Below are 25,630 nucleotides of genomic sequence, written 5' to 3' on the forward strand. Positions count from 1 at the left end.
TAGTACATGGCTCATTATTTTGTAGATAAAACCAGAAGCAATTCCTCCTTCCTGTCAACTTCTGTTAGCTTGCCACGCAAAGCTTTAATTATAGGATCTATACCCACCTCAGCTCCCCTCCTAGACGATCTTTGCCCTCAAGGAATCGATAATCACAATCAAGACTTGGTTGGTAGCAGACTCTACGTGGGAAACCAAAGGGAAATATAGGTTCATTAATTCGGTTAGTTATTTACTATTATGAATATTGTGTGTCTCCCCAGTTGGACTGCATATTCCTTCAGGGCAGGAATTTTCTTATGCCTGATTGCATGTCCAACATCACGCACACGCAGGACCTCGCCGGTATATGCTTAATGATTATCTGCAGAAAACTGCGTTGTCGGTGCGCTCCGACCACGTGCTGAAGAATTAGTACGATTAACAATGCCCATCAAGCCGCTGGTGTAACGCTAATAAAACATCATCATTTAAAGAGTACACTGCCTTTATTTAACTGCGTACGTTATCACCCCTTAACACGTGTACAACTTTTGTGTTTTTAAAGTGCTTTAAAAGATATTTATTTTTTAACAGGTGGAAAATAATGTTCTTTAAAAGATTTCATTTTTAGTGGAAAAGGAGACTACCAAAAGCGTGTAACAATTTGTTCATCTTCAAGAAATGGGATTTTTATATAAAATACACACGTAGCTCTGAGTGCCAAAATGATGAGTCTGTGTGGTCAGAATTCAAAATGAGATTGCTATTAACCCCAGCTAGATGGTGTCTTCAGTCAAGAATGACCTTGCGGGGAGAGAGGGAGGTGTGTTGGGTCACCGTGCTTTTGGAGGGGGCTTCCCTTGTCGTGTGTTGGGTCTGAGTTAGTGGTCAGGACAGCCATTCAGACTGACAGTGCCCTGGATGTCCGCGGCTTCAGTGACAGGGATAGGATCGTGGTTGACTTGAATGTCCTTCAGACAGCCAAAAAATGATTCCCACACAGGGAGCCTCAGCATCTTCAAACCGGCTTCGAGAGAAAAGGAGAGGCATTCAGTGGGTAATTCATACTGTCAGGTGAATGTACCCAATTTAAAAAACAGTCTTCTTAGACCTCAAGCGACCGAGGGTCTCGGGCCACCCAATGGCCGCCTCCTTTGAGCTGGCACCCAACACCCCTGCCTGCCGTGATGAATCAGTAACAAGGCTACTCTTCAAGTTCTTCGAAGAAGCCGATTCCACAGCCCAAATCAATAGATATTAACTCCAAACTCGAGTCCTTTTTATGGGTCATGGAAGAGCCATAAGATTAACAAACTATTTGGAGGAACATAAAACAAGGAAGAATGACAAGGCTCCTTCCAGGCAAAATTCCAGAACCTGCTTGATCCTCCCATTCTGGCCCCCCAAAGCTTAATAACTCACCAGTGAAGCTAAACGCCTGGAGAGGAGAGACCCGTTTCTCAGCCCCTTTCCTGATTCCTTGTTGCTATCGGGCTTGTAGGGTAATGCAGCCCCATAAGAGGGGCTTACACACGATAGGCTTGGGACAGAAGCAGCAGCAGTAATGTGGCCTGGGCTATACAATGTGCCCGTTGCTAGCAGTTGGGTTTTCCCATGTGTTGGAGCAAAGGGCCTCACTGTCTCCACCATCCAGCCAACCGCAGCCCAGCTAATAACCCACGGAGCCAAGACGAGAGTTACCTGGGGTACCTCCAATGTGTAGTGGCTCGTGAGTGCTGGCCGGTGGGAAGGGGAGCTGTCCAGCTGTGTAGCTATTCTCGGCGTCCAGTTCCAGGTGCAGGATGTGTTGTTTCATGGTGACTGGGGGCAAAGGAAGCTGGTCAGGTCAATCACCCAAGGAGAGCCCTGCCCGATGTTTAATGTCCATGTGACCATGCCACCATGGGCTTCTGGTCAGCTCATTCCCGTGGGAGCGCGGTTGGTAGGAATTCAGCCAACCTACACTCAAATTCAGCTAATTTCTCAACGCCAAGTGGTATTTAGGCGTTCCACATACATCACAGGATTTAATCCTTAAAATGAATCTGTGAGGAAGATATGATCACTCTTCCTCCCCAGAGAAGAGACCCTGACTCTGAAGCATTGAGGAGCCTGACAATACGGCTTGGTTATAAGTTGAACGAGTTGGGATTCCGACCCCCGTCTCTAGAGGCCATGTTTATTTCATGAGATCTTAGCTTCTTTCCAGGGAGACACTGACTTCTGAAAACTGAGTCACTTTTGACCCTCCAAATAAAATTCCTCCAATGTTAACAATCATAACTAATTACCATAGCGTTAGCATTCCAATTAGACAGGAAGAGACTAGCTTTTTCACAAAAGGTATTTTAGCCAATATGGGTAATGGATTTCCAAAGTACTGCACACAGGTTATTCATAAAACAGCAGACTCGGTTTGGGGAGGCTGTGCCTGTTCTCCACCCAGCGGTGTGTCTACACCGATCGCCGTGGTACTAAACGGTGGCTGAAAAAAACAGCCCAATAATGAACTTGAACAACAGAAAGAGCAAATACTTACTGGGCACTTACTACATAGTGGACCCTGTTGTGCAATTTATATACATTATCCCATTTGACTTTCACCCTGGGAGGGGGACCTACTTTTCCCTGCATTGTGCAGAGGAGGAAACGTAAGATAAAGAGCAATTAAGTGGCTTGCCCAAGGTCAGTTAGGTAGGGGCTGGAACTGAGATTTGATCTTTGTTCTTTTTGATTTCAGAGCCAAAATTTAAATCATACTGTTATACTGCCTTGAAAACAAACAGAGCTTATCAGTTTTCTGAGCTAAAAGGAAGAAAGAAAGAAAGAAAGAAAGAAAGAAAGAAAGAAAGAAAGAAAGAAAGAAAGAAAAAGAAAGAAAAAAAAGGAAAAGAAATTCTCTGTAGGCGATGGAGGACATCAATGCAGCTGGGGTTGACGATGGGCGCGTTCTCACCATTGTTACCCTGGGGGTGGGGCGCTGAGCCTGGTCAGGCACTATTGGATTGAGGAGCTGAGGCTGCCTTTGGGACATTCAAGTCCAGATGGAAAGGGAGACCGTTTCAGCGTGTGAACAATAGGCCGCCAAACATCATACCTGTCACTGAGTGCCACCGTCCATCACACAGAGACCGCTTTGGTGTGACCGATGTCAAGATCCCCCCCGCCTCACTGTCCACAGAGGCCGTGACCTGGAACACACATGCATTTTCCTATTGCCTTCAGAAGGGATGGGCTGGTGATGGGTAGTAAGGAGGGCACGTATTGCATGGTGCACTGGGTGTTACACGCAAGTAATGAATCATCGACCTTTACATCAGAAGCCGGGGATGTACTGTACGGTGACTAACATAATACAAAAAATTATTATAAAAAAAAAAAAGAAGAAGGGCTGGGGGAGCCCACTTCCCTGGCTTCTTCCCTTCGCAGCCCCTGCCGCCTGCCAGCCCCAAAGCCCTGTAGACGTAAGCCCCTCCCACACCAGGTGATGACACAGGGGCAGCGCTTTGCAAGAATCTCTCCGCTGCCTCCCTCCCAGGCAGGCAAGCCAGCTGCAAACCCAGGGCCCTCCCAACCCAAACCCCTCCTCTGTCCGGCTCTACTCGAAGGGCACTGATGAGCACCGAACAGCCTCCTCAGCTATTAAAATGTGACAGTGGCTCTGTTTAGAAGGATGTGAAATCTGGAAGGCGTACCCCCTGCTGCAAGGCCCGGACAATTATAATAAGTCCATGGATGCACGCCTTACACACGGCTCTTGCTCAGGGAATTCAGCACGCTCACTGACTGCATTTGTACTGGGCTCGCGTCAGGGGTCAGGCACTCGTGCTAGCGTGTAGAGTCCCGCGTTCCCACTCTCTGGGCCAGGGCCAAGGGCTGAAGCAAGGTGAATGAATGCGAGGACGAAAATAAGCGAGTTGGTAACTAATTTGCATTTAATTTGCATGTAGCTAGACAGTGCGGCGGATTCTCAGGCCATTTTCCAGCTAAACAGTGTCACTGCCGTTATGAAGGTCATCAGGTCCCGATTTGTGTGTGTGTGATTATTTCCTCTCCAGAAGCCCTCCTGGAGCTCCTCCCCCTCCCCTGAAAAGCCAGCCTTCTCTCAGGGCCAGCAAGGGCTTGTGCCCCTGGCCTATCTGAAGCCTTGCTCAGACTTCAAGGCTGCATCTCAGATACAAAGTGTTTTAGGAATTTGGGCTATTTTACCTTCTTCTGGGAGTTTTCCCCTCACAGTTAATAAGCTGTGGAAGGGTAGAGGTGAAGGAAAACGGCATATTATGGCTAAACAGAAAAACACAGGCCCAAAATGGAGCCACTTAAGCCAAGTCACCAAACCAGTGCCGAATACCTAACCTAAGTGACATTTCAGCCTCCCCCAGAAACGTCATCATAGTAATAATCAGTGAGGAATTTTCTGAACAGCACCCACGACGTTGTAATCTGTCACATGGGCCTTCTCTATCCCCACCCCCTCGCCATCCCTCCCTGAAAGTTAGGTGAGGTAATCCACCTACTAAGACCCCTTGCCCTTCCCCTAATGGAAGGTGACCTTGCCTGGAAGAATCCTTTCTTGTCCTTTGCTAATGACTTCCTTGCCCCACCCTCGTTCCTATAAAAACCCTCCATTTTGTACAACTCCTCAGAGCTCTTCTCTACTTGCTAGACGGGATGCTGCCTGATTCATGACTCGATTAATAACCTCAGCGAGATCTTCAAATTCACTCGGTTGAATTTTTGCTCTTTAACATTATCATGATTGGCTCTTTGCCTTGAGGCCTTCCTGGAAGGATTTGGTTTTCAGAAGAGTTCTTGAAAGGAAAGAGACAGAACCTGGTGGTGAGCATAGGGTATTGACCAGGCCCATGAGGGATGGGCAGGATGCAGCAGCAGAAGCCTACACTGAAAGACGCTTCCATGGCAAGCCAGAGGAAGCCTGGGGGGCAGACTGGGGGGCCAGCCTGGCTGAAGGGGCCGGAGACGCTGGTGGGTGGTCTAGGGACCATAAGGGAAACCTGAAAGTGACTCAGTGGACACCAGGCCATGGCCCTGGGCACAACATGGTGTAGACAGCTGTTGAGAACATCTGTGCCATGACTCTTGGTGCTGCCCTTATGAATAAAAGTACAGATGTGATGAGGGTGAAGGGGAGGAGAGAAAAATGAACATTTGTTGAGGATATGACAGTTTCTATTCTCTTGACAAAAGCCCTAAGATATAAGCATTATTATCCACATTTTAAAGATAAAGAACGTGAGTGTGAAGTAAGTTAAGTAGCTTCCCTAGGGCCATATAACTAAGTGGTACAGGTGGAATTCAGCCCAGCTTGTTTGAATTTTCCCAATTTTAAATATGACGAACAGGAAACACGATGACCAACTGACTTGCTAAAGGGAAACACTAAGTTAGCCCTGAAATCAGGTCTCTTAAAACAAGATGGGATCCCACTCCCTCACAACGCCTCCTACTGTGGTCTCCGGAAATGCGGATGGCTCTAACGGAAATCCACAGGTCCTGTCATCAAACCGTACGCACCTTTCCGGCCTCCATGTAAACACTTAAATGTCTCCCCGGCTGGCTCCCGATGTGTATTAGGACGCCAGTGAGGCTTCTTGGGCGAATGCTGAAGACCAGCTTAAATTCGGGCCCCAACAGCACAGAGTTAGCTTTCAAAAGAAAAAAAAAATAGTTAAGAGATCATAATTCAAGAAAAATGATGGGGTTCTTCAGACTCAAAGACATAAACTCTTCCAAACTGCCCCTTACCTAGGATGACATGACCTCCTTCCTGGGAGAAATAAATGCCTTTCTCCAAAGAGCCACCCAAGCAGGGGGACACACCAACGCTCACAGAAGGGGTGTCCAGGGGTTTCCGATCCAACTGAAAGTTCCTCAGGCATCCCACGAAGCTGTTTTGGGGGAGGCTCTGCAACCAAGCAGAAGAGAAAGCAAGCTTCCTTAAGCCACACCTCCCAGACACACAGGGGCAGCCAAGGTCGAGGGCAGGGCAATTGTCTGCAGAAGGGGGCAGGTGGGGAGCTTTATCATCCTGCCTGAGTCAGGTGCGCCTGACGGTTGCATTTGGCTCCCTGCCCACACTGCCAAGAAAAACCTGTATACCAGATGTCTGGTGGGTGGCTGAGGTTGGAGGGGGCCACCAAACCAAGTGGTGTGTGTGCAGGGGGCAGGGGCAGTGGGGGCTGCTGGCCAGTGCTGGTCAGTGACCCGACCCTGGTCCGCACAGACGGGGCTGCAACAGGGGAAATTTCCACCTTACGGTGTACCCATCTCACCGTCTCTTTGCAGGTACACACCACTTCTAAGGTTTCATGAGCCGATGTGATTGCTTAATGCAGGGCAGCTGACTGAAAAAGAGGCCAAAACACTCCAAAAATAATAAAGTGTAAAAAAGCTTCCTACATTGTTGGGCTCAGTGCAGCAAAAACACATCACGAACGCTGTGGAGTTAAACTAAGACAAGATGCACAGCCCCGGGGGCATGCGTAGAGCCCCTAAAGGGGGCCTGGCATAAGGGCTCCTCACTTGGGGCCCAAGGAAGCACCTCTGGGGATTCTGAGATCCCTTAAATTATATACCGGATGTTCTCTGTATGTGCATTTTTCTGGGGAGAAAGACTGTAACTTTTAAGAAATTTTCGTTAAGAAAAAAGGAAGAATCACTGAATAAAATCCTTAAACTCCCTTCCAGGATAAATGCTCTTAGGACCCTGGAACCCTACACAACAGATGCAGCATGGGATCATTTCAAGACGTGGTGATATTAGGCACGCATCTGGTGTCAGTATCAACGATAATCTTCCAACTGGACCTGCGACGACATTTTTAGTTTCTTAAGATTTACCGTCTAACACAATAAGGAGCCTATATCTGAAACCAGGCTCAGACTCTCCAGGGAAGGTCATCCCCTAACACGGGATCCCTAACGGCCGACTGCAGATTTCGGAATTCAGAGGCGGACGTGGATTGGATGTTGCCTGCCTTCTGAAAGGATCTGGAGGAGAGTAGCCCGTGGTCTGCACCCTCAAGTGGGAGGAATGCTGCAGAAAGAAACTTGGTCTGCTAAGGGTGAGATGGAGTATCTGCGGGTTGTCCCGTATACTAGGATGCCGAGTGTGACTTATCCAGGTCAAAAGAATTCCCATATTGTGCTCTTGAATAGCTACCCCATCCTGTGATTTTCTCTGAGAGGGAAATACGTACAGAGGTTACAGAAAAGCAGACACTAACATTGAGGATTCTCCTTGGCAATTAATGTTATCTATTATATATGTATTACACAATATTATATAATATTCATTATGTATAATACATAGATATTATTGTGTGCAGTATTAATATATACTGATGATATATAACGATAGTATATATTATAAATATATATGTATATTATATGTATAATATAAAATAAAGCAAAACAATACTTTATGACTTGCTGGGGCTTTGGCCCAAACCCCAGTGCAAAACTCAAGTGGGCCAGGCTGAGCCTATGCCTAGGCTGAGACACGGTGGCCGAGGCTAGGTCAGCCTGACCGCCTAGAATCCAAGTTGGCTGAAATTTCCTCTTCTAATTATGTCCATTTCCAGGCCCAGATTTGAGTCTTGGCCCTTCCTCCCACACTGCAAGCAAACATCACAGCAGAATGGGCCAGCAGCCCCGAGGAAAGCAGCAAGAGTGGCTGAGTGTGGGGCAGCACATTCAGGTGACTGTCAACAAGCCCATCTTACTTCACTGTGTGGGAGCAAAAGGCAGATCAGGGAGAAGAGAGACAGCTGTGTTGGTGCCCCAAGTAGTGCAGGTGTGATGGGGGCTCTGCTGGCGTCGGAGGAGAGAGGAGGGACAGGGCCCTCTCGGAGCTCAGCCTCGGAGCCATGGCCATACCAAAACCTTTGCACTTGACAAACGCAGCACACATCCCTGCCTTTTGGGGACAGATGGACTTGTCACTTTCCCTTAGCCCAAAGTTTTCCTAAGTTTGGTTCTTGAGACAATTTTATTTCAGACACCAAATAACATCGAAACACATATTCACTTAGTAAAGTTAGTCCTTTCTCACTTCCCTAACTTTCTGATTAAGACAAGGAACACATTGTAGTTTTGGTTAATATTTCTTAAATGCCACTTATAATTATGTAAGATACATCGATCACTTGTCAAACTCTTTTTTTCTCCTAATGAAGGGAGGAAAGCCACACTATCTGCCCAGACTTTAATAACACTATTTTGTTTCCATACATTTATATTTCTGGTTACCTACTCTTTATGGTAAAAAATACTGGGTTTCCATGTATGGGGAGACAAACACATCTTTTAAAAATAAACTTAGATTTGGGGCTCCTGGACAGCTCAGTTGATTAAGTGTCCCACTCTTAATTTTGGCTCAGGTCATGATCTCAGGTTTGTGAGATCGAGCCCTGCCTCTGGCTCTGTGCTGAGTGTGGGGCCAGCCGAAGATCCTCTCTCTGCCCCTCCCCTCACAACTGCATGCAGAAAAACAAACCAAATCAAAACAGAAAACCTTAAGCAGTGAGTTGACCAAGAGCAAGCTATTAAGTAATTTTTTTACCTGCGTTTGGGAAAGATGCTGAAGGGAACACAAGTTGCTAAAGTTTGGAAAATATTATCTTAATCAAAAATCTCCAGGGCACCTGGGTGGCACAGCGGTTAAGCGTCTGCCTTCGGCTCAGGGTGTGATCCCAGCGTTGTGGGATCGAGCCCCACATCAGGCTCCTCCGCTATGAGCCTGCTTCTTCCTCTCCCACTCCCCCTGCTTGTGTTCCCTCTCTTGCTGGCTGTCTCTATATTAAAAAAAAAAAAAAAAAAAACAACTCCATTTACAACCTAAAACCTACGTCCCTGCATTCCCTGGAAGAGAATCCAACAGATTCATGTCTATAAAGCCATGGAGAAGCCCTAGACTCACTCCTTCAGGCCTGCGTGTCAAGCTGAACCTTAAAAGTGAAGGGTTGGGAATGGGGAATATTTTCTTTGGGCTTCAGGACTTTAATTAGGTATTTAAAAAATTATTTATTTTGAGATTCTTGAATATCTTATATCTTATATAATTATATATAAGGATTATATATTAAAATGTTTTTGATTGAGATATAATTGAAATATAACATTTTCAGATGTACAGCATAGTGATTCTCTCTCTCTCTATATATATATGACATATATATGTATATAGTGGTATGATTACCACAACAAGTCTAGTTAACATCCATCAGTACACATAGTTACAAACCTTTTTCTCCTTGTGATGAGAACTTTTATGATTTACTTTCTTAGCAACTTTCAAATATATAATACAGTATTATTAACTATGGTCACCATGTTATCCCCAGGACTTAATTATTTTATAACTGGAAGTTTGTACCTGTTGACCACCTTCGTTATTATATTATAAGGTGAATTATTTTTACATACGGTTCTAAAGCGTAACTATTTTTTTTTTTTAAAGATTTTATTTATTTATTCGACAGAGATAGAGACAGCCAGCGAGAGAAGGAACACAAGCAGGGGGAGTGGGAGAGGAAGAAGCAGGCTCCCAGCAGAAGAGCCCGATGTGGGGCTCGATCCCAGAACACCAGGATCACGCCCTGAGCCGAAGGCAGACGCTTAACCGCTGTGCCACCCAGGCGCCCCTAAAGCGTAACTATTTTTTTTGCACCAAATGCTCACCATGCCAAGTGTAGTTACCATCCATCACCCTACCGAGTTGTTACAATATTATTGACCATGTACCTGATGCTGTACTTTTCATCCCCATAACTTATTTATTTTACAACTGGAAGTTTGTATCTTTTAATCCCTTTACCCTTTTTGACCCATCCCCCACCTCCCCTTCTGCCAACCACCACTTTGTTCTCTGCATTTATGAGTCAATTTCTTTTTTGCTTGTTTGTTCATATGTTTTGCTTTTTAGATTCTACATGGAAGTGAAATCATATTTGTCTGACTTATTTCATTTGACAAAATATCCTCTAGGTCGAGCTCTGTTGTCATGAATGGCAAGATTTCATTCTTTTGTATGGCTGAGTAATATTCCTCTGTGTGTGTGTGTGTGTGTGTGTGTGTGTGTGTGTGTGTGTATCATATCTTCTTTATCCATTCATCTATCAGTGGACACTTGGGTTGCTTCCATATCTTGGCTATTGTGAATAGTTCTACAATAAACACAGGGGTGTATATATCTTCTGAAATTAGTGTCTTTCCTCACTTTCTTTGGGTAAATACTCAGCAGTGGAATTACCGGATTGTATGGAATTCTTACTCTTATTTTTTCTGAGGAACCTCCATACTGTTTTCCAAAGTAGTTGCACCAATTTACATTCCCACCAGCAGGGCACAATGGTTCCCTTTTCCCCACATCTTCGCCAACACTCCATTATTTCCTGTCCTTTTGATAACAGCCATTCTGACAGGGGTGAGGTGATATCTCATTGCGCTTTTGATTTGCATTTCCCTCATGATTAGTGATGCGGAACATCTTTTCGTGTGTTGGTGAAGCGTAACTATTTACCTTTGGCTTCCCTGAGGGAGACGATCCCAGGTAAACTGGTGCTCTGAGGTTGATGGTAGAATTTCCAGGCAAACTTCCCTCCCGGACCCTCAGACCGTCCACAATCAAGTGTCCCTTCTCTCCATCTTGCCCAAACACCACCTTAAGAGTAAAGAAAATATGTTAACCATTTTTTACCTTTGATAATTGGTGATGCATTTTATTACTGGTCATAGGACATTTTTTAAAACAATGTTTTTCTGTTTCTTCAAGGAGCTTTAGAAAAATCAGAAATTTCTCTCCCTAGTATTGTCATCATCATCACCATTTTGAGAGATTATGTTAGATATTGAGTAGAGTAAGCTAGAAAAGTGAGCTTTGAAAGAAGGATTCCTTGGTGCGCCTGGGTGCCTCCGTTGGTTGAGTGCTGGACTCTGGGTTTCAGCTCAGGTCATGATCTCAGGGTCCTGGGATCGAGCCCCACTTTAGGCTCCCCCTCTCCCTGCCCCTCTTCTTCTCACCCCCCTCACGTTCTCTCTCATATAAATGGATAAAATGTTAAAAAAAATAAAAATAAAAGTCCTTCGGCAGGGCTCCTGGAGCAAGTGGCCAGTGGCTACTTCTTTCCTAACAAGGGAGCACACATTTTCAACTCTTTGCTAAAAGTCAAGATCCCTGGGCTCTTGGGTGAACTCGGCCATCTCACGGCTATGAGACTGTTCACTAATGACTCCCCAACTTGTACTCCCAGCTGCGACCTCTGGCCTTTACTATCTAGAATGGTGGGCTTGAATGTCTGAGAGGCAACTCAACCCTAGGATGCTCACAGTAGAACCCTGACTCTTTGCTGGCTCTAAACTGCCCCTTCCTTGGCCACACACCCCTCCTCCCCATTTTCTGCATCTCAGTAGCAGCCCCTCTATCCTCCTAATTGCTGGCCCCAAATCACAGGACTTGATATGGACTTCTCTTTCTCTCATGCTCTCCATGCGATCCCTCAGCAAGCCCTCTCGGTCTGGGGAGCACATGTCTGACAGTGTACTTCTGTCCATGCTCCCCGAGTCTTCTTGAAGCAAAGGCGGTGGTGTCCATCTGGCCACTCTTTCCCCATTTCATCTCTTCAACTACAGACAGCTTTGAAAATATCCATCTGTTCGCGCAATGCTCCTTATTTAGTTGAAGATTCTTCAGAAGCATCAGAGACACTCAGAATAAAATCCGAGTCCTCACCTTGGCCTTCAACGCTTGTATGATCTGGGCCCTGCCTCTCCTTTGAATCCCAGCTCTTATCCTTTCTTATCCTGTCATCTCTTGAAATCTGGGATGCCCTCAGGGAAGATCTGGAAAGCGAGGGGTGTGGATCCTTAAGCTTGTGTTAGGCAGAAGGCATTCTGGGCTCAGAGAGGGGCCCTCCCCGCGGAGACCTGGACATCGTCTTGACAGAGAGAAATGGTCCAGGAAGCAGGGGTGGGAGGGGGAGGGGACAGAGCTCAGGGAGGCATGGCGGGGACTGAAGAAGCCGTGACTAGAGCCCAGCTTGGCACTGAGGCAGGGACGCACAACATCCTTGCACAGTGTGCGTAGCAGTCTCCACTGCCCAGGTGCTAGGGTGCTCGGGGCCTCTGAGCACACAGGCTCTGTCAGTGCTGAGCTCAGGGGCTGGCAGGACGCCGAGACGCCTCTCTAGGCTACTCGGCAGGGAATTCTGCGGCCGTGGGAGCTTCCCGCAGCCCGGCTCTTACCGTGTGCCACTGCCCATCACTGTACTTCTCCTTGCTTTTGAGTTTCAGCTTCTTCCCATCTGCCCCCAGGGTGAAGACCAGCCGTCCCTTTGAGACATAAAGAGCCATATAGGAGTTCTTCGTGCCCGTGTAGAACACAAGCCCTCTGGAGGAAGCCATCTGCATGTCCGCAGCAAACCGTAACCTGTCAGGAAAAAGCAACAGGCCAAGAAGGAAAATAGAGGGTTTTAGTGTTTTTAGTGTTTGTCTGAGTCCCTGAAGCCGGAAGAGAGGGTGAGGTGCAAACACTCAACCCCCATTATTCAGATGAATCAGCTAAGGCATGTGCTGATTAAATGACCTATCTCTTTGGGAATTTTTAAAAGCTGTTAGAGTCCAGCTATTAAAAGTTTTGCATATGATTTTCTTTTTTTTTTTTTTTTTAAGATTTTATTTATTTATTTGACAGAGACAGCCAGCGAGAGAGGAAACACAAGCAGGGGAGTGGGAGAGGAAGAAGCAGGCTCCCAGCAGAGGAGCCTGATGTGGGACTCGATCCCGGAATGCCGGGATCACGCCCTGAGCCGAAGGCAGACGCTTTAACGACTGTGCTACCCAGGCGCCCCTGCATATGATTTTCTTACACTACTGGGGGGATAATGAGGAAGCTCTGTCAGGCCTAGCTGCTGCTGTAAGTCGCAGCACACGGCACGAAAGAAGGTGCCTCACTGTTTTAGAAGGATCTACATTTTAAAAAAATCATGGCAAAGTATATACAAAACATAAAATTTGCCATTTCAACCTTCTTCAAGTGTACAGTGGGGTTAAGTACACTCACATTGCTGGGCATCCAGTCTCCAGAACTCTGCACCTTGCAAAATGGAAACTCCGTACGCATCGAACACCATCTCTGCATTCCCTGTGCCCCGAGCCCCTGGGGACCGCCATTCTCCTTCCTGTCTCTCTGAATTCGATTACTCTAGGTCCCTCATATAAATGGAATTAAATAGTACTCACCTGTCTGTGACTCCTGGCTCATTTCACCTAGGGGCCTGTGCCTTTTTAACCCAGTGAAGAAGCATTCGATTTTGTGGTACGTGCAAGGAGAGGAGAGTTGTAAGGGGAAGTGTGTGTGTGTGTGTGTGTGTGTGTGTGTGTGTGTGTATGGGGGGGGCAACTGGAATAACAAGGATTTGATTTACACATCAGATAAGCATCTTTTTCTGTAAGACATATTTAACCCAGAGGCAGAAAAGTACAGATCCACCCTCTCCCACCCACTTTTATGTTTCTGGGACCGTTAGAACCCACCTACGATGGCACAGGAATTAAGCAAGCATCACACAGCAAAAGAAGAAAATAGAAGTTAATACTCCTTTGCATGGTGGTTACATATCGTATGCACATCTGGCTAAGCCAGATTTACTTTGCCCGAGAACTTACATTCACTCATTGACCCGCCCACCATGCATCCAACAAATATTTAATGAGTGTGTAGCATGTGTAAGGCACTGCGGTGAGCCCTGGGAATGCAGCGATGGACGTTTCACGCTTGAGCTGTGTCCAGCGCACAGGCGCACTGACGGGTGCCTGAAAGGGCAGCGCGCAAAGCTGATGGGGAATCCAGGTTTCAGTAGGCTGTCATCCCCACTCCTTGGGTGACGGAAGGCAGAACCTAGGTCTCTCCTGCTTAAAGCTGTAGCCCCAGTGGGTGCCTCACACACAGCAGGCACTCGACAAATAGTCGAGTTGAATGAAACAGTTAATTGAATAGTTGAATTAAATGGTAAATGAAAAACTTGGAGGCGGAATCAGGAAGTGGAAGAGAAAATGACACCGTTACTTCTCCTTGCTTTTTCATACCGTGAGCCTGAGCAAACGCTGAGGTACTTGAATTTTTTAGATTAGGGAGTTTCCTTGAGGGTGATGTTCTTCAAAACGAAAGGCAAATCTATATTTGTTGAATTAAACCAACCAGATGGTGACACCGCTCAATATTTCCCTTGGTGTAGCTGTGTGCGGAGGTTTGCAGAATGAGGGTTAGCCAATTTAAGGAGGATATTCGAACTTGCTACAGAATTAAAGTACTTTACATATGTGGGCTTGGTTATCAGGCTTGACATTTGCTTTCCAGAGTTACTTCTTACAGCAGCTTTCTTTCATAAAAGGCTAACTGACTAACACCCAAAAAAGACACCAGTAGGTTCAAATCCCAGCATATGATACCGCAGCTCTGACTCTTCATTGCTGGTGGAGAGGGCACTAAGGCAGAGAACGAAGTGGCATTTTTATACATTCATCAAGAGGATAAAATAGTGGTGCAGCATTTTAAAGGAGAGGCAACGAATTGCTAGAATAGAAATTAGAATGAGACTTCAGAGGGGAGGGGGGTGGGGGAATGGGATAGACTGGTGATGGGTAGTAAGGAGGGCACGTATTGCATGGCGCACTGGGTGTTATACGCAACTAATGAATCATCGAGCCTTACATCGGAAACCGGGGATGTACTGTATGGTGACTAACATAATATAATAAAAAATCATTAAAAAAAAAAAAAGAAATTAGAATGAGAACAATGGAATAGCCCATATTCTGGACTTGCGTTATCCTGAAAATACACTCCGATGGCTACAATATTTGAGACTTCAAAAATTTAAAAATTATATCTACTAATGACTACGTTTTACCACTTCCCCGTTAAAATGTTCCTTTTCCCATTTATTACATATACTTCCGGTTACAAGGGAAGGTGCTGGGGTTTAATCATCAGAAGAAGCCAGAGAACTCGCCACACTGAGTGTGCTCTGAGACAAGATGCGAGACAGGAAGGGGCTTTGCAGGGAGGGGGAGGGCAGGAGGGCGGGGAGGCCGGGCAGCCTCTACACAGACACTGCTGTCCCTAAGGTCAGCTTGACCAAGAGCACAGTGATGGGGAGTGGACCTTCCTCCCGAGAGGTAGCCCCGGGAAGGGTTAATAACGGAGTGGGACCTCACTTCTCAGTCTCAGTTGGCAAATCAGGGATCCCCAGCCTTTCCGTGGTGCAAACGGAGATGGGGAGCTGCTGCCCTAGGGTTCTCCTTCCGAACTCCACCCTTCCCTTTTCCAGCCTTCACATCTGCCTGTGAATCATGCACTTGGCTTATTGAGTGGGCCTCCAAGGGCCAGCTCCTTGCAAGCTACTACATCCCCTTCCTGCAAGGAAAGCATTCTCAGCTCCATTTCACTGATGAGAAAACTGAGGTTCAAAGAGATGTAGCAACTTGTGAAAACACTGATGATGCCAAGTTCATGGAGAAAAGGTGAGGTTTAGAAAAGTTGAGCAACAGCCTATAGTGTCCATCGACTTGCTCCTCCAAACCCCCTTGGAATGAACTGGCTGCAGGGGCACCGTGGGTGGCAGCCCCCAGCCCCCATGCCCTCAGATCTGTGGCGGCAAATGGGTGACCCCCACCCAAGGACTGAGCTCAACAGCAAAACTAGAGGCAGGCCATTTATGCCCGACACCAGACTCTTCGAAGGGGTGACCTTTGCTGGCTGCGGCGCCATCGTTCACAGGTGTTGGGTCCCTGTCTCAGCAGAAGGCTCCTCCCACCAGCCCCTGCTCCCTCCACCTTTATCTCCCACAGGAACAATACATCTCTTGCAACATCTAATGCCATCTTGACATCTGCATCCCAGAAGACCCAACTGGCAAATGGCCTGAGGTCACACAGCCAGCAAGTGGCAGAGTGGGGACTGAAAGCTCGGTCTTAAAGCCAGACCATTTTGACCCCTGGGAAATTCTGCTTCTGTACATAAATCATAAAGGCATTTTGGCACCTTGTTATTTATGTCTCCAAATCATATGAAAATGACAAGCCTTGTTTTCCTACTTTTTTTCCTGACATAATTAATATCTCTGTTCACTCCTCCTCCCCAGAAGAGATGCAACTTGTTAGCACAAGAAGTCCAAAAGCGCTCTCTAAAAATGATCTATCTGGCACTGAGTCTACTTACAAGAATTATTTTTCTCTGACTATAGAATGTAGAGAAGAAAGGTGATTTATCGTAGAAATAAATAGCAGCTTTGAAAGGAAATATCAGTCGTATTTTTAGAACACCGTCAATTCTACCCCAGAGCCAAGCAGATTGTTCCAGCCCCTGAGCGGCCTTCCAGCTGCGGGATGGAGCACGCTTGGGCTGTCAGGTGCTGTGTCCTGTGCAGGCCAGCACCTCCTTCCACAGAAGTACTGCTGCCCCTTCATTAGTGACAGGCGCGTGGTGTCCTGCCAGCTGGCCGGCTCTGGGGTACAACTGCAGAGTCGGGTTCTGAGTTGGTGTGGAGGCAGGAATAGTCAAAATACCTGGGTTTCACCAGCTCCTGGGGAATCGTGAATAGCAGGTAGCTGGTGGGCCTGTCCCCAAACCTGAGGGCTCCGTGACTGGCCTGGGCCCGGGGAGGTGGTAGGCAGGACTGGGCCTCTCGCCACATCTCCATGCTCCGTGGGGAGGCCACTGGTGTGTCCTGCAATGGCTGGAAGGCAGAGAAGCAAAAACTTAGGACGGCTCATTATCAGGGGAAAGAGTAAAGAATACTTATCTTGCTAAGCGCCTTGCTCCGTTTTTACTTTGATCCTAGGAAATTACTTCAGTAGAGATGAATTCATCCTTGGGGAGGATGCACTTTCTTCCCATCCTCGACACAAGTCTGGTCTCTTTCCCGACAGCTGCCACACCTGGGGCCAGTGGGTACCCAGAGCCCCTCCCCACCGTGGAGCTGTGGAATAATCGTAGTGTCCCTCGAGAGAGCCAGCGTTGGGCCAGCAGCACGAGGCCTGCACAGCCGGTCAGCGGGACGCAGAGTTGCCAGGCTGGCTGCCAGGCCGCCCCTCTGCTGGAGCCATTCACTTGGGTTTCTGCAGCGGGGCATTGCAAAAACAGAGACCAGGAACCGGAAGGTGTGTGTATGGCAGGGCGGGTGTGTGTGTGTTTGCGGGGGACTACGGCCTGTCTCCACTTTAATCAGAATTGATCCATACACAGACATTGAGCTTTTGAACAGAACAAAATTTTAATGCTGAAAAACAACGGTAATAAATGTCAAGCGGGACTAGAAAAATTGGTAGAAACCGAGACTCTCCAGCCGTTCCTCCCTTTTGCTCGCCTAGGCAGAACCCAGATTTTGCTCCTGTGTCCCCGACTCGTGCAAGACTCAGAGCTCTGCTGGGATTTCTATTTGTCGAAGGGAAGGGCAAGGATTCGCTGTGCCGGGGATTGGTTGAGGGATGAACATGTGACCTCGCTCTTGGCCAATGAGTCTGGGGGGATATAGGGGGCGGGGCCTCTGAGGCATATTTCTTTACTAATAAAGCCGAGCTGGTCTGTGGATTTGGTGCTGGGCATTATCCCGTGAGTATGTGAAGCCCCGAACCACGCAGGGTGGAGCCGAGCTGAGCTGAGACGGGCCAGGCCTTAAGCCTACCTGTCCCCGAACTGTCCATTATGTGACTTTATAGATCCTCTTATTGTTTAAGCCTTTTTACACTTGGAGCTAATAGCTAAGGGCTTCCCAACAAATTTAAATTCCTTCAAGATCAGGTTTTCCTGCCCGACCGATTCCTGGACAGAGTACTCAGAATGGAAACCTGATACCAGTTATTTAAAACGTTCTGTGCTTACACATTGCTGAGTGGAGAAGCGCAATCATGCCCGCCAGAAAGTTAAATGAATTGCTTAAAACCACTTCAAATCCAGCCAAACGTGGATCCTAGTGGAGCTTCTTGCCTGGGGTTCTCAGCAGTGGGGCCTCACTCCCTTCCAGAAAGATTCTTCTTTGTGTATCAAGAGCAGTAACATCAAGATGAACAGTTTTCATAAATACCTTTTGTCACCAGCTCTTCCTTCTCATAGAGGCCCCCACCTCTTCAAGGCATTCAGGCCCTACATCCTGGCCATCGTGGACACCCACTTCCCTCGCCTCTTCCCTGAGTTTAGCTTCCATGTCCTACTTCAGCTCTGTGACACAACTGCCACTCCTTCCTTTTCAGTCCTAGTCCCTCTGCCCTGCAAGTCGGGCTCCTGACTCTCTTGCCTGGACCGTTGCAGTACTTTGGCAGTCTGACTCCTTGTCTCTAGAACTCCCTCACCAAACCACGTCACAGGCTCCTGCCAGTTTATTTAAACATGGCTTAAAGCAGTGCTTGCAATTGTTTCTTGCTGACTATAGGAAAACGTCAAAACTACGTCAGGCCATCCTACGCCTGATGTGGCTCAAATGTGGAATACTTTTTTTTTTTTTTTAAGATTTTATTTATTTATTTGACAGATAGAGAGGCAGGGAGAGAGGGAACATAAGCAGGGGGAGTGGGGCAGGGAGAAGCAGGCTTCCTGCTGAGCAGGGAGCCCGATCCCAGAATGCTGGGATCATGACCTGAGCCACCCAGGCGCCCCTAAAACTTGGAATTCTGAGCTTACCTCCATCACTCTCCTTTCTCCACCCAATTTCCCCTGTTCACCAAGCTCTCCAAGCCTATAGAGGCTACAGGATGTGGTGTGAAGAGAATACTCTTTGAGATCTATAGCCCTAAGTTTGAACTCTGGGTCTACTATTTACTGCCCAGGTGCTCTTGGGCAAGTTGCTGTGTTTGTGTTTTTGTTTTTAACCTCTCTGAGACTCAGTTCCCTGACCTATAGAGTTGGTAGTTTATTCTGCTCTCAGAGGGGTGTGGTGAGAACTGAAAGAGACTAGCGAACATCAGAGAGAATGTATGGGAAGGGTCTTGTACCTGCGTCGTGCCCACAACCTGCCTCTGGGCTTCGGGCTTCTGCTCACGCAGCAGCGACATTCACTTGTCTAAACCCAACCCATCCTCCAGACCCAGCTTGTGTGTCACCTCCTGATCTCTGGGGCAGGAAAATTCCTGCTACGCTAGGCCTGTTGCATGTTTTGTACCTTTCCCTTAGGTTATTAGTGTGTATAATGATCACAGCTGATGCTTACCGTGTGCCAGGCACTTTGCTACATGTTTTGTGTTTATTACCTCATTTGACTCTCACAACACCACTGTGAGATATTTCTTTATATATCCTCATTATGTTGCAGGGAATAGACCCACAGAGAGGTTATATAATCACTCAAGCTCACAAACCTAGTAAGTAATCAAGCCTGACGCAAACCCAGTAAGTCTGACCCCAAAGTCTAGTCCTTAACCACAGAGCATTGCTGTTTTCTTTTTGTCAGTGAGCTTTTGGGGGCAGAATTAATGTCTTACTCCACCTAATCTGGGGGCTTGCACAGAACAGGGGCACAATTAAATACAGTGTGTTCACTGGCGGCTCCCACATCGATAGCTCCAGCCCCCACCCCCACCATCGGCTAAGGCCCACTCAGAGACCCCTGGCGGTCCTCTGCCAGCTTTCTCCCTGTAGATGTCCTGCGGGCACCTGTCACTCAATAGAAAACACACTCCACTCAGTCTCTTCCTCCAAATACCCGTCCTTCTCCTAGCTCCATCAACGGCACCTCCGTCCATCCAATAACCTGGGCTGGATGCCTTGGAATTATATTAACTCCTGCCTCTCCCTTGCCACCCACATTCAGTTATTATCTGGGTCCTGTACGTTCTATCTTCTAAATAGCTTTGAATCCATTTCCTTCTCTCCATCTCTACCATCGCTGTGTTAATTTAGTCTCTCCATAACTTTCAGCCTTCCAATGAAAAAAGTGAAGACGTGATTCCATTCCTGATGGAGCCGTCCTAAAGATATTCTTCTCATAACAGAAAAATGACTACCCTCCATGAACTATATTCCTTCTCAATAGCATGGGACGTTTCCGATCATGTGCTACCTCTTCAACTCCTCTGAATCACTGTGCTGCAGGGAAATACTGGCAGGCAAGTGGCATGGGGTTGACAGTGAGTGAAAAGTGTGTTGAACAGAAGGGCATTTCCTTAAAGGGGGCACAGGCTATGGGAGGGGGCTGTCTGGTTTTGAATTCCAACTCCACCTTCTCTGTGCGGGAGCTTGGGCAAATTGCTTACCTTTCTACACTGCAGCATCGCGTCCTGTAGCACGTGGCTAGTCATACACTCGCTTGGTACTATCACTCTAGTATGGTGATATGGAAGTGCAGAAGGATAATAATAAGACTTCCCACACAAGGTTACTTGCAGATTTAGGAAGAAAAGCCACTTAAAGAGCTTAGCGCGATGGCTGGCACAGATGAGGTGCTCAGTGTTATCCATTAATCCTTTTAATTGTAACCTCCAGACACGGGGAGGTCAGGCTGTTGACCTTGGGCACAGCAAGGAATTCTTTAAGTCCTAACCCTGTGTCCAATTCATTATGATGCTTCCGCTCCTCCAAATCAGAAATGGGACTTTCTTTCAGGCTTTCTTTTTTTTTTTTTTTTTTTTCAGGCTTTCTTAATGCTGCACATTAGAATCCCCTGGAAGCTTTACAAACTCCTGCCGCTTGGACCCGCCTCAAGAGCATCTGACCTAATTGGGTGGGATGCAACCGGAGCATTAGGATTTTAAAAGCTCCCCAGCTGTTTCTAATGTGCGGTCAAGGTCAAACCACACTGGTCTTGGCAAGGCCTGGGTGCGCGCACACATGTGTCATGAGAGGCAGGGTGGAGGGGTATCTGTGGGGAGGGGAAGGGGCCTGACTCCTGTATTCTAGAGAAACTCATCGTACCTGTTGGAGACACAACAGAAGTGTCAAAAGAGCAAGACATCATCTATGGGACTCGAGAAACCCAAGATTCAATTTGTTCTGTCTGCAAAAACTGCCGTATTTTCACCGAGATGCAAAGTAAACGAGAGGAACCCTTTTCCACATTTTGGTATGATTCAACTGTTGCTGACCCATCAATCCCACTTCCTGGAGGCGCCCACGACTGAAGGATCAGGTGATCTACACCCCTCCCTCCATTCCCACCCCTTGCCCAACATCTCACACGAGGTAGGATTCACTTCTGAGAATCCCCGGGGGAGAAGCAAAAGCCAGTGTTGGCTACACTTACCTGGTTGATATTGAAAGTGTAGGATTTGTTAAACTTCATAGAACCTCTAAGCAACAGGAGGAAAGGTGGTGGGTTTAGACTGCAGCCTCCCAGGGACACGTCTCTCTTGAAAGTTTTACTGGCCAAGTCCAGGACTGCAGGACTCTCTGATTGACTGGAATGAGAGCGGAAAAGAAAACCACTGTCCAGCTCTGAAATCTCAAGGAAGATGCACTGGCAGAGAGAGCTTGCTTCGAAACTACACATCGTTGCTGTCACGCTTTAGGTGAACTTTCATCTCCCACCAGCACATTATGTCTAGAGGAGACACGGGGCTCAGAGACGAGGGGGATGTGCTGTGACCCACTTCTGCATCCCCTAAAATACCCAGCACTGTGCCTTGCCGGCAGAAAGGCTTGAGAAATTTCATTGACTTGAATGGTTAGGGCTGGGGCAAAGCCAGAGTAAGAGGGTGCTTTCTTCGGAACAGGTGTCATTTAGAAATGTGAAGATGAACTATGCAGAGAGGAGAGGAGTGGGCGCCGGCGACCTAGGATGATGGTGAACATCAGGAAACCTTAGGGGTGAGTTTGCAGAAGGGTTGATCTTGCTGCAAGAAATCAAACCGCACGACCTTGATTAAACTGATGTATAATTTCAGTATGGGAACCCTTCAGGGCCGTAATCGGAAAGTTCACTTTCACTAGACCTTTCCCAAGGTTATGTGCCACACCCGTTCCTACAAAGGGAGGCTGGGCCCAGGCGTGTGTGTGTGGGAGGTGGTTTGTTTCTAATGTGTGTATCTTGTCTAAGAAGGCATTTGGAGGTTAGAGGAATGACAGCCTCGTGCAGCAAGTGGTGACAAATCCAGCTCCACCACCAGAGCAAGGAGATGCCCTCCCCGGAGGCAGGCCACGCTCATCAGCCACACACCCAGAAAAGGGCACGCACCTCCGGATGAAAACGTTGCTGATACAACCCTCGAAGTGACTCCCGCCCAGATACAGGGGATGCTGGGAACCCGACAAGTCTTGTAGCCTTTGGTTAATTTTCAGAGTCTGGTCGTCAATGAGCAGCCGGAATCTGGAAGAGGAGGAAGGCAAAACAAGAGAATGGCAGGGAAGAAAAGTTTCTCACCATGTGGCCAACTTAGGCTCTTCAATTCAGACTCCTTATCTTTAACCTAAAGTAACTTGTTAAACTAGATTTATTTTTAAAGAGCATTTAAAAATTTTTCCCACGTATTTCTTTTTTATTATATTTTTATTAAAGTATCCTATATGTACAGAAAGTGCACATATCCTGTGTGCTCAGTGAATTTTTTGCAGTGTGAACACACCGACATCAGCACCCAGCCAAAGAAGGAGAACCGATCAGCACCCAGGAACCCTGCCTTGTGCTCCCTTCTCCCCGTCTGAGGATATAACCCCCGAATCCTGAACTCGGATAAAATAAATTAATTTTGCCTCTTTTTGAATTTTATATAAATGAAATCATGGAGATAAATTCTTTTATGTGTGACCTCTTTCACTCGGCAGGACGCTGCGAGGTTCATCCACGTCGTTCTATACAGTTGTAGGCCTTTAATGTAGACCTGTGCTCATTACTGTGGTCTCATTCCCACATTTTGAATAGACCACAGTTTGTTTACCCAACCTCCTTTAGGCTGATTGATTTTTTTTTTTTTTAACAAGGACATTGATACAGAACCAGGAAGAAGGCTAAGACTTACTAGTAAAATAGTGTTAGCATCAAGGACACCTACTTCTCCAAAAAGATACCAGAAAATTCCATTAAGCTAAATAAAAGTTTTAGAGCTCTGGCGAAAGTGCCATCACACTCACCCAGAGTTGTCACTTATTACAGATACATAATGCAGGGAACCATCCACGTACGTCTGCGTAGATCTAAAAATCGGGCTGTTGCTATCCCTGGTGTTCAGTTCAATGTGACCATCTTCCAGGGTGACCTGCAGGTTCCGTGTCTGCAACCATCACAGAACATACCCATCAATGTCATTAATTTCCACTGAAAGATTATGAAGGTATCAATGCTGAAGTTATGGTCAACACCAGGGATAAGACAGTCAGGATGTTTTGACCCGAATGTTTTGACACCACTATTTCAATCTAAAGATTATTTTTTAATATTCTGACTCTGTGTTTATGAATATAAAAGTCTTACACAAATTATTTCAACACTGATGAATCTGTCGAAAGCATCTTACGGACCTATTCCATAAACCAATTTTTTAAAAAAGATTTTATTTATTTGACAGAGAGAGAGAAAGCACAAGCAGGCAGAGCAGTGGGCAGAGGCAGAGGGAGAGCAGACTCCCCACTGAGCAGAGAGCCCAACACAGGGCTCAATCCCAGGGTCCTTAGATCGTGACCTGAGCCAAAGGCAGGCACTTAACCGACTGAGCCACCCAGGCGCCCCCTTCTTTTTTCTTTTTTCTTTTTTTCCATAAACCAATTTAACTTCTCCGTCAATTATACAAAACTGTTAAACCAGTCTGCTGAAGTTATTTTCATCAGGATCAATTCTTTTCTGAATCAATTGTGTAATGAAGACTTAATTCATCCCTTTTTAAAAATATATGATTATAGCAATGATATCTTCTCTTTAGTCATTATGAATTTTTTATTTTCTGGTCATAATTCCTAGGAAGTTCAATTTTCTAATGTCAAACTCTGCAGATGTAAATTTTGGCATGATGATTTGAGTCTGTCAATTCTTTTTTTTTTTTTTAAAGATTTTATTTATTTATTCGACAGGATAGAGACAGCCAGCGAGAGAGGGAACACAAGCAGGGGGAGTGGGAGAGGAAGAAGCAGGCTCCTAGCGGAGGAGCCTGATGTGGGGCTCGATCCCAGAACGCTGTGATCACGCCCTGAGCCGAAGGCAGACGCTTAACGACTGCGCCACCCAGGCGCCCCTCGAGTCTGTCAATTCTTAATAAAAACAATATGTGTAGTTTTTGCAACTGTCATTTTAATTTTGTTGATTTTTTTCTACCAAGTACAATTTTTGCTATTTTCAACAAGATGTGATCATTCAGTGAACTTCTAGTCTAAAACAATTTTTATAGGGGCACCTGGGTGGCTCAGTCGGTTAAGAGGTTAACTCTTGATTTCAGCTCAGGTCATGATCTCAGGGTCTTGGGAGCGAGCCCCGCATCTCGTTCTGCACTCAGCAGGGAGTCTGCATGGGGATTCTCTCTCTCTTCTTCTCCCTCTGCAGACCCTCCCCTGCTCACGTTCCCTTTCTCTCAAATAATAAACCTTTTTAAAAATAAATAAAACAATTTTTACAGTAGTGTGGTTGTAGCCCCTGTCAGTTATTTTGATTTCTTTCAGTTGGCAATATTCATTATGAATTGGATAAAGGAATGCCAATTTATGTGTATGTCTTAGCTAAGCCATTATGAAGTTGACGACAGTGTTTCTGGGATATTTCTAGGATCCCTCCATTGTCTAGGAGTGATCCCCTCTTTTGCTAAGTCAACTCTTCTGCCAGCTTTTGACCATTTTATATGTTGTGTACTCCATGTCCCCACCCTTGGCAGGGGAAGCAAGCACTAGGTCAAAAGAGTCGAGTGGAAACATCCTACTTTGATTGAAAGGGTACTCTTGCAGTCAAAATGCTGGCACGTGCTTCTTCAGGGGGTAGTTTTTTTGTTTGTTTGTTTTAAGATCTCTAAAGGCTGATGAGCAAATATATATCAAGAGAGACAGGGCCTTCTAATATGACATTGCCACGGAGTCGGCTACCATTCTTTCTCTCAACAAATACCAAATATCTGTTGGGCGGGCAATCCTGAAGAAACAAATCCAAGAATGTCAGTATCCTACTTCCACTTCTAGTTTAAAATCCCCCTCATTCCACAAGGGGATTTCTAAATATTAGTTGACCTCTACACCTACGTAACCACACAAGTGAAACCCTATGAAGCTACAGAGCGTACCTTCTTGTCACTCTGTTGTACCTGAACAAAGAGCCAAGGACTTTATTTTCTCTCATTCCGAGAATAAAAATTGTCCAACCAGCTACTGCTGCAAAAAAGGAATCTGAAGAGCTATCTTTTGTGGAATCAAAAAGGAATAGTGGGGATACATGTGGATTTTTTTTTTCTTAGATCTAAAACTTTAGGCTGCAGTTATGATTTACCTTGACTCCTGAAATAAACCCAAGAAGAATGAAAGCGAGTCCATGAATACATATGAATTCAACTTTGTAAACTCTTTTAGGACTTGCCCCAGGATAAAGAATAACCTCCATGGTTGAAATAGACAATGCCATTTACCGTGTGATGATGGAGAAAATGCCTGACTGGTTTACCTTCAAAATCTCTCTATTGTTTTTGACATCAAACTTTGAGTCAGGTTTAAGTCTCGTTCAGTATTCATGCAAGATTT

At 46.3% G+C, this 25,630-nt stretch overlaps 1 protein-coding gene across 1 annotated transcript in view; it reads right to left on the bottom strand.

The window, feature by feature from the left end:
- Positions 1-230: 230 nt before the first annotated feature.
- LAMA3 (laminin subunit alpha 3) overlaps positions 231-25,630 on the bottom strand; it is a 254,054-nt gene continuing 228,654 nt past the window's right edge. Inside the window, exons 65-75 of the mRNA XM_040632383.1 lie at positions 23,057-23,196; positions 22,164-22,295; positions 21,234-21,387; positions 16,570-16,739; positions 12,247-12,430; positions 10,526-10,666; positions 5,749-5,908; positions 5,518-5,648; positions 3,080-3,173; positions 1,684-1,803; positions 231-1,009 (exon numbers count right to left, since the gene is read on the bottom strand). Coding sequence (XP_040488317.1) covers positions 864-1,009; positions 1,684-1,803; positions 3,080-3,173; positions 5,518-5,648; positions 5,749-5,908; positions 10,526-10,666; positions 12,247-12,430; positions 16,570-16,739; positions 21,234-21,387; positions 22,164-22,295; positions 23,057-23,196 — 1,572 coding nt within the window. The 3' untranslated portion in view covers positions 231-863. The remainder of the gene's footprint in view (positions 1,010-1,683; positions 1,804-3,079; positions 3,174-5,517; positions 5,649-5,748; positions 5,909-10,525; positions 10,667-12,246; positions 12,431-16,569; positions 16,740-21,233; positions 21,388-22,163; positions 22,296-23,056; positions 23,197-25,630) is intronic.

Source organism: Ursus maritimus, unplaced genomic scaffold (genome assembly GCF_017311325.1).
Source record: "Ursus maritimus isolate PB19 unplaced genomic scaffold, ASM1731132v1 scaffold_18, whole genome shotgun sequence".
Lineage (NCBI taxonomy): Eukaryota > Metazoa > Chordata > Mammalia > Carnivora > Ursidae > Ursus > Ursus maritimus.